This window comes from Bombus huntii, unplaced genomic scaffold (genome assembly GCF_024542735.1).
Source record: "Bombus huntii isolate Logan2020A unplaced genomic scaffold, iyBomHunt1.1 ctg00000057.1, whole genome shotgun sequence".
Taxonomy (NCBI): Eukaryota; Metazoa; Arthropoda; class Insecta; order Hymenoptera; family Apidae; genus Bombus; species Bombus huntii.
Genome location: NW_026099318.1, coordinates 26,291 through 35,633, shown reverse-complemented (window position 1 = coordinate 35,633; position 9,343 = coordinate 26,291). Strand labels below are relative to the sequence as shown.

Here is a 9,343-nt window from a genome sequence, read left to right as displayed (position 1 = left end):
CAATGGTGATTTGCAGGAAAACAGTGCAGGATGCTGTGATTCGTTTCTTGTGGTCGGAGGTTATGTTTGATGCCTATATTTATCAAAGATTTAATGCACATTATGGAGAAAGTGTTTTGTCACGAAGTGTGTTTGAATGGGCACAAAAGTTCAAAGAAGATCGCACAAGTGTTATGAAAAAACAGCTGGACGCCCGTCCACATCCACGATGACAACATTGAACGTGCTCATGAACTTATGCTCTATGGAATAGACGAGTGACACTGGATAATGTGGCAAATCATTTGCAAATCAGCCACGGCTCTGCTTATGCAATAGTGCACGACAGATTTGGATTTTAAAAAGTTTGTGCGAGATGGATGCCGAAAAAGCTGATGAAAAGGTGAAGACGACGATGCATTCGTGGTTCGCAGCTCAGCCCAAAACATTTTTTAATGAGAAAATATAAAGGTCCTTCGGCAAATGGACAAAATGTATACAGAAATCGAGTGATTATGTCAAAAAATGATGTATGTCTTTTTTGACAATTGCTTAAAATAAATTCTACACCGACAGAGCGGGTAACTTTTTACTCACCCTCGTAAGACACTTAAATTTCCAATCTCTTATGATGAATAAAAGAGCTTATACTATTAAATCTAATTGTATTTTGTTGCATGAGAGTACACGTGTATGTGATGTACATTACCTTTATATCCCCTTGAACGCTTCAATATTGCGCATATATACTATATTTTGTACAGCTTCTATAAAATTTCGTATGTTTGTTTAGGCTGTTAATCTAGAGGCTGGAGTACAAAGAAGTGGCACAATGATGTGGGCTGATGACATTTATAATTATCAAGGAATCACCCCTACATTCGCTCAGGTATATATCGTTGACTATAATGTATTTAACATATATGATTGTTAGAATATTAATAATTAATTTTTAATTCTATCAGAATTTTAATGAAACTGTCCCTTGGGAAGGAAGAACTGATACCTTGATATCACGGTTTGTACATCCTATATATACGACAAATTTTAGAACATTATATAACGAAGAACCAGATCGTCGTGGCCATGTGATGTGAATAAAAGGACTTGAATTTGATGATATTTTTATAATGTTAGATAACATAACTAAGTATCTTCACAGTAAGATAGGATGACATGGTTTACATGATCTTAATGTTGTTCACTCGAGTGATGATATTATAAGGAAAAGTGTAATATCACAGGTAGGATGATTCATAATTTAGAACTACTAACTCATGTATGTATTAAAAATTAAAGAAATATATTAAATTTTATAGGATATTTATGTTTAGTAACCAGTAATTCAGAGATTGGTATTCATGGTTACTATAACGAGGCTGTAGAAACGCACCCTTTCTTCTTTGCAAATGGTCCTGTATTTATGTCTAAGCCGAAACTGGAACCTCTGAATAATTTAGATTTATTCTTGTTATTTTCTAAAATACTTATCTACAGTATACCATAAGGAATGATACCGTATCGCACCTAATCAAGTGCCTTAAGAAACATCAACAGGATATCACAGTAATCCCTTATCGACTGATATGTAAGTAAAAGTTATCTGTCATTGTTATACACAATTATGTGTTAGTGTTATACACAGTTATTTATCATTTTCTATTAATTCAGTTGTAGCCACTACAATATCTATGACACTGGTAGTAATTATGAGAACAATAATGATGTGTTCTATAAGAGGAAATGATGATTAGGAACAAAAACTTACAGGTAAGTCAAAGTATATGTTATTTGCCATTTGAAAAGAAAGTTACTAACTTGGAATTTTTTGATAAATAATAATTGTGCAAAATATATTGGATTTCAAATTTGTCAAAAATTGATATTTAAGAAGCATTGTAATAATATAACATTAATATTTTGATTTTTCAGAAGATATCATGCGGTGGATGGATAATATGCAAAAAATATTAAGCAGTATATGAATTTTCCTATTGCGTAGAGATAACAAAATGAATTTTAAAAAATGTCGACACGGTAATAAGAAATAGCATCATGACAAAGAATATATAAAGACAGTTTCATTTTTTATAAATAAAAATTTGTTGTTCCAGATTTTGAAATACAGCGAAACGTTTAATTAGTATCTTAATATCTTTAAATAATTATTATTTTAGAATCAATTGTAATTGTATCATACGTACTTTTGAATTCGTGCAAGAACATATGTAATTTTGAAGTAGTTATTATTAGGAAACTGTTAGACGCGAACAGTATGCGAAAAGTTAGTATGCAGTGTAATAATTATCAATCAAAACACAAGAATTAAATTCTTGAGGAAAAAATTTCCGGAATTTCTTATTTACATGATTATAGAGAAATCCATAATAAAAAGGAGCTGCTTTCTAATACTTCGCTTCCTTGTAATGCCTACGTTAACAATAACGAGGTTCGACTTTTTGTTTTTAGAGGGATACTGGAAAATTTGAAAGTACAGTACCATTGGGAAGAAAATCACGATATTGAAAACGATATTTGCAAGTAAATTTCCAAAAAATCTGTTTTCAAATTTTCGCTTTCTATTTCACATTAAAAGAAAGGGAGGGCTGCCTTCTTTTTCTGCAAGACAAAACAAACATTCTGAATCTCGTATCAATGAATGATGTCAATAAGTTATTTTTCTTTTCAGATTGAACAATATTCCAGATTTATTCATAATTTCATACTACGCGAAGAATAGACTTTCATAGGTATATAAAGGAAATATTAAGTATAGGAAAACTCTTTTTCGTTGTAGGTGACATATGCTTCACGGTTGAACACATGTATTTTTGAACACATATAAATGAAGAAGTACTCTTATGGAGAAAAAGAATTGATACCTTCGATTGACATTAGATAATGTATATAAACTTATGAACAATCACTATCAGTTTGTATTTTAGGTGCACACGCAGATTTGTTGGAGTTCTTATAAAATGTACTTCCTGTACGAACGTTTTATTCTTCCAAATTTTACGATACTATGTCTCATATAATAACTATATGGATTAAACGTAATATAAATGATCCGAAAATAGACTCGAACGACATTAATTGTCTTTCTATTTATACCAATATCGATAATACAAGTAAAGCTGGAGCAATAGTATGCAAGAATGGACTATTTATTATTTTAAACCAAATCATAGCATATTCAGAATGCACAGTATTATCATGAAATGTAAATGAATCAGTTGTAAACGAACGATTTTACTGTAAAATCATTGCCACCTTTTTTTCATCTGAAATATAGCAGCAATGAGTACATTCTTTTAATATATAATAAAACGAGATATCTTTATAAAGTTACATATGTCATCACTGGTAACTGTTATCTCGTATGACACCAAATATACCGTTAGTATGGAATGATATTTTTATGAAGATATACTTTAATGATAGATTTTATGAATGAAACGTTATATAAGAAAAATTATCTCTTGTTATTCTATGAAGTGTAGTAGCTAATGAAGATTAATTTTACGAAGTATTAGAGCAAAAGAGAATTAAAAAATTAAAAAGATCTAAATAAGATTGTTCGTGTGGCTTAATTATCTCAATTCTGGTACACCACTTGTTACATTCTAACTAATTAGCGCTAAACAATAACTTGCAAATATTAAAGATATTAACACCTTAATATTAACACCTAAAGGTTTTCAGGAAATTTTATAATATTTGATTATTGTATATCTAGTCATTGATTGATAAAATTTCTTGTATAAGCATAGATCGAGGTTGACGTCATACGCAGATTGCATTACAGGTATCGTTTTAATTTATTTTATGGCTAGAATCATTTGAATATTATACGAATAATTATTTCCATTCGAACGATTAATAAATCACGTACCTATAAAAGATATATTATGAAAAAGACGTGACGAAACAAAAAAATATTGGAAATTCCGTTGTCATTAGATCAATTATTTTTGCAATGATTTTTATTTCCATGTAATTACATATGAAATGGGTAATTCATTAACATCTCCTCGAATCGAATATAATTCGTTACACTTCACAACGATTCAAATAATGGACGGGAAATATATAATAACTTTCCTGTCCTTGCGTTAAAATAGTACTGTACAAATCAGATGATACAGGAAATACCCAAAAAACCCAATTACATCCACATTGCATGACAGCACACTTGCAATGGATTTTTGTGATTTCAATGTCACAGACAATGACACAACTAATCAGAACACGTTCGAGGCTATAGACATTGAAATTACCGCGTGTTTAATACGTTTAAAGCATAAATCTAAATTTCACGCGATTATTTCTTTGTACATTGTGAAACTCTTAAATTATCTTAATCGAATAAATAATCCTAATGTAATAAAACATCTTGAAATAGACCTAGATATCTGAAACAGAAACTCGAAGGATAAGAAATCCTAAAAGGTACTAATCCTAAAATAACAAACTCCTAAATAATAAACAAGTGATAAAACCTGTTATAAATAATAAACCTTACCTGGAATAATCAAATCCTAACTAATCGAAAATAAAATAAGGCAAGCAATTCTTAATCTTTCAAGTAATTTTTCCGAAAACACAGAAAGATAGAGAAATTAAAAAGACGCAGCACAAATTGCAGCACAATGAAAGTTTCAGAGCGATGAATACGATCGTATTAAACTAAATAATTTTCAAAAGTGAAATTACACTGAAACGTATATCGATGATATTTGTCATTTCTACGATCTGTTTCGCTTGATCGTGCTTCTTTTCTGATGTAAATTCAATTTATAATACGAACTAAGTTTCCTTTATTATTATTAGTCCTGCGTCTTTTTAATTCGTCACTTCTTTTATTTCAGAACAATGACGGGCTCCAAGATGCTGTTCGGATGTTTGGCGTTAATTGCTTTTCTGCATCCATTAGTTCACGTTTGTACTTCGAGTAGTACAGCTCAAGGTTTGTACTTCGAGTTGTCTTTTTCCATGCACTTCAAATTCCAATACGATCTGGTCACGTGGCCTTCGTACAATTTCGAAATTTTACCTGTTTGGTAATCGTCAATGAAAAAAGAAGTTATGCGTGACCTCAACACATTGAAACAATTTTTATGATTTTTTATTTGCCGGTTGGTCAGCAAGTTAATGGAAAAATTTCACTTAACTATTCGCGTTAATTTCTTCGGTTTAACTTTTGGGAAATGCTTCGTTAGCTTCGGGAATATTCCAACGATTCGTTTTACGTACAAAATAAGCATGATAAATATTACATAACGGTAATGTAATATCGGAATATATTAAAGGTGTAATTTTGTCCGATTAATTATAATTTATTAATAATGGATTGAAAATACAGATATTAGTTAGACAGAGAAACGATGTTTGATTAACAGGAAAACTAAATGCAACGCTCGTATTTACAACAAATAACTTGACAACTATTTGGTAACTCTCTCTCTCTCTCTCTCTCTCTCTCTCTCTCTCTCTCACTAGCAACTCTAACACTCGACAACACTCGCAACTCAATTCTAACGACTCTATGCTTCGACGTCTCGATCAACTCTGAACCTCGCCAATGCATTCCTGCTCGGTCCTGCACGCACGCACGCACACACGCGCGCGCGCGCGCACACACACACACACTTTTCGGCTCACATACTCTGGCCTCTTGATTGCCACTCCTTGAAATATGAAACCGTACTTCTGTTTTGACGCTGCTTATCTTTTCTCGCGTCACTGTTACTAGGCGCTCTTGGATGTAAACAAACCACAAAAAGACGGCGTACACGGTGTTTTCTAATTTCAGCCGATCTCCAATCAAAGCTATTCTACGATATTACATTATCGTATAATAATAAGCTTTTAATCGTTTAATAATAACTCGTCAAGTAGAAATTCCACACGAAGCATTGTGAAGAATAATACTTGAAGAAGATCTATGTTCTTACGAGATTGGCTGTGTACAAGAACTTTGTTGGATAGATTGTATCGTTTGACGAAAATTTTATTGTTGAAAGTTAAGAAAGTTGGAAAGAAAACCCACGCTGTCTCGAAGATATCTTGTTTTTCAGATGCTGTAAATTGACAAATAACTAGATATTAGTATTGACATTATTTGATGTCATATCTGACCTTAAAGTATAAATAAAATCAATCTAGGAATTAATGAAATTTCAAACATTTTTTCTAAGAAAACAGAAGTTTTGTTCCTCCTAATGAGTATCACATGATGCAATAGAAAAATAATTTGACATTGAAAATCGTGTCAAGATCAATTTCGAAGCTATAAAATCGTCTTAAAAAAACGCCGTGATAAAAAATTTTTTGACACCTTGTACAAAGGTGTATATCAACGTAAGTGTACCTGTATGTCTATATTCGAGATTATTTATCTATTCAAGATAGCAAAGTAAAAATACTATATAGAGGATTTAATTAATGTGTATATCAACACATATTCTCGATAATACGATAATACAATAATATTCTCGATATACGTACGCGCGTGATAGAAGGTCGTTCGGGGAAAAATGTTCATGACACCGATATAAAAATACCATATGGAGGACATAATTAATGTGTCGATCAACGTATATATCATTATATGTAATTATATCATTATTATCAATATTATATATAATTATTATATTATTATTATCATTATATGTAATTATATCATTATTATCAATATTATATATAATTATTATATTATTATTATCATTATATGTAATTATATCATTATATGTGCATTTGGCAAATAATATTTGACATCTGGAAGCGACATGTTATTTATCTATTCAAGATAGCAAAGTAGAAATAGCATATAGAGGATTTAATTAATGTGTGGATCAACGTATGTATCACTATATGTAACAATAATATTGACTGTATATGTACGCGTGTAATAGAAGATTTTCGGTTTACAATGTTTATGACACTGATATAAAAATACCATATAGAGGATTTAATTAACGTGTATATCTATGTATATATCTGTAATATCGTGATATAATATATTTACAAGAAATGGATGATAAGAAATTAGTAATAATTCACAAAAAAGGATATCGTAGTAGAAATATTATAAAAAAACATTTTCTGTTTTAGTGTAGAGTTACTCCTTCTTACAGACAGTGTCGTACAAATCTGTACGTCTCTGAGAAAATGTAGGTATCTGAGCCCTTACTTCCTCAACAACTTTTAGATCTGATAGAAAAAAGAAACATACGAAGTAATAAGTAATGCTTACTAATAAATTCAACAAATACAGAGGAAGATGGCTAAATCGATAAATTAACGAGACTAAAAATTAATTACATCATGGATCTCTCGCTTTTAATTTTAAGCTGTAAATTACCGATATCGGTGACTTTTTTTTTTTATTTATTTATTTGTTGAAATTTTTTTTTCTTTTTTTTTTTTTCTTTTTTTTTTGATATCGGTGACTGCCATATTCTCTTGAGTTTCCAAATCGTAAAGAATCTTTCCCCAGGGATTGGTCAACTGTGTATGTCCCCATGCGACGTAACTTGCTTAAGGAACACGAGCCGGTGATATGCAGGCAACGTATAATTGATTATCATTCGCTCTGGAACGCTGAAGTAATGACCAGTGCAGTGGTCCAGTGGTCATATTGAATGCCGCTGGATATATCAGCATTTGGCAACCTAACCCAGAGAAGCAGGAAATATGAAGCCACCGAATACCAATTAACTTCGTAGTTGCACGGTTCACATTCCATCATTTCTGAATATGCGAGGACAGTCCTCTTATTGTGCTTTTAATTCTTTTAGTTGTTTCATTTTCAGCAAATATACTGGTTTTTTAAATTAAGCTTCTTTTTATACAGAGTTACAGATTATATTAATTTTATATAGAATATATTTAAGAAAGATATTTAATTTTTTGCTAGTTAAGTATTGATCGATTAAGTTACTGTACCTTTGTTCCGATAAATGCGTGCCATTTCCTCGAATCTAATATCACAGCAAATGCCAATACCTATTTTGCAGCCCTTCACATCGAACGTCGTTAGGGAGTTACCAGGACTGAGTGAATCACTCTCTCGAAAAGTAATCTTATTAGGAATGTCGATGTCGAATAGATGTACCTAATAACATAAAAATGTGGTCGCTAATTCTATTGCTGCAACTTTTGTAATTTAATATCAAAGTTACCAACTCCTAAACTTTAATTATTTTTTATTTAATAACTGACAGCGTTTTTATCACTTTCTTTTATTAAAAAATCTTATCATTTAATAATGTTTAAAAAGGAGAAAAAATAAGTATAATAATATTTTAAGTATGTGAAAAATTTATATTACACATTACAACAAAAATGGGCGTTTCCCGTATCATAACGTTATCTATAAACCGTAAATTATAGAATTGGTTATAGTATACGTATGTACATATGTATATTCCTAAATTATTCCTAGATAGAGTCACTTTCTTCGCCCCAATATTTTCAAATTCAAAGCCATAAAGGAATATATTACTTACCTTTCGGTGTTTTGCTATCAAAGTTCCATCGGGACCCCAAATAGTACAGGTATTGTACAATTTATCGCCCTCTATTTCAGGCATCGTACCACCAACTACATAGATGTTGTTTTCTTTAGCTGCGTTCGATGAAGCAACGCTCGTTTCACCATCAGGAATACTCTCGGCGTATTTTCGAAAGTACTCTGCATTGCAATATTTCAATTAATGAAAAATAACTGTCTTTTGTTCCAACCATAAATTAAATTGAAATGTTTGTCAGTTTTTTATTTTTTAAATTATTAAAATAACTAAGTTTTATATTTCGACTTAATTAAATATGCAATTACTTAGCTAATAGTATATATAATAAATTGTTTCTACAGGTTCAAAATGAAAAATGAATATTTAGAAATATTTAATTACGACAATGCTATTTGTGTTAGCATCAGTGGCTTGTTACTCAACGACTTTGCTAGTACTTTTTGAAACATAAAGTTAGTTTTCAATTAACACTTATACTAGAGGCGGAATTATAAATGCAAAATAATTGATAATACTAATTTATAAGTACCTAATTATTAGTATCTTAAAAAATATATTTATACAAAAATCACGATAATCATGAAAATGGGGAAATCCTATATTCTCGAATCAATTCACAATTTATTTTGTATATTAATTAGATTCCGCGCTCATCAGTACGTACTCACTGGCGAGATCGAGAAAATGTATCGGCAATTCCTCGTACGACCAGAGGATCGGAAATATCAAAGGATATTATGGCGCAGCGCGAGTGGAGAAACAGAAACATATGAGCTTAACACCGTAATACTCTTATCATAGAAATAGAAGCAGTCCTCAATTCCCGC

General features: G+C 30.9%; 2 protein-coding genes across 11 annotated transcripts in view; one reads left to right on the top strand and one right to left on the bottom strand.

Moving 5' to 3' along the window:
* LOC126875736 (venom serine protease Bi-VSP-like) overlaps window positions 1-9,343 on the top strand; it is a 46,508-nt gene that overhangs the window by 17,728 nt on the left and 19,437 nt on the right. The window contains exons 4-9 of one of the 9 annotated variants that reach the window (XR_007693615.1): window positions 17-560; window positions 773-868; window positions 945-1,223; window positions 1,299-1,567; window positions 1,651-1,749; window positions 1,912-2,102. The exons of 6 other annotated variants lie outside the window; for them this stretch is intronic. The gene's annotated coding sequence lies outside the window, so the exon portion shown is untranslated. Of the gene's footprint in view, window positions 1-16; window positions 561-772; window positions 869-944; window positions 1,224-1,298; window positions 1,568-1,650; window positions 1,750-1,911; window positions 2,103-9,343 lie in introns of those variants that run through there. 2 more of the 9 variants (XR_007693618.1, XR_007693620.1) reach the window with 2 other exon arrangements.
* The window catches only part of LOC126875741 (omega-amidase NIT2-A-like), a 199,007-nt gene that overhangs the window by 185,637 nt on the left and 4,027 nt on the right, over window positions 1-9,343 (bottom strand). Inside the window, exons 2-4 of one of the 2 annotated variants that reach the window (XM_050638627.1) lie at window positions 8,493-8,677; window positions 7,930-8,098; window positions 6,975-7,655 (exon numbers count right to left, since the gene is read on the bottom strand). In XM_050638627.1, the coding sequence (XP_050494584.1) occupies window positions 7,522-7,655; window positions 7,930-8,098; window positions 8,493-8,576 (387 nt within the window). In that variant the 5' untranslated portion in view covers window positions 8,577-8,677 and the 3' untranslated portion in view covers window positions 6,975-7,521. Of the gene's footprint in view, window positions 1-6,974; window positions 7,656-7,929; window positions 8,099-8,492; window positions 8,678-9,343 lie in introns of those variants that run through there. The other variant, XM_050638628.1, reaches the window with a different exon arrangement.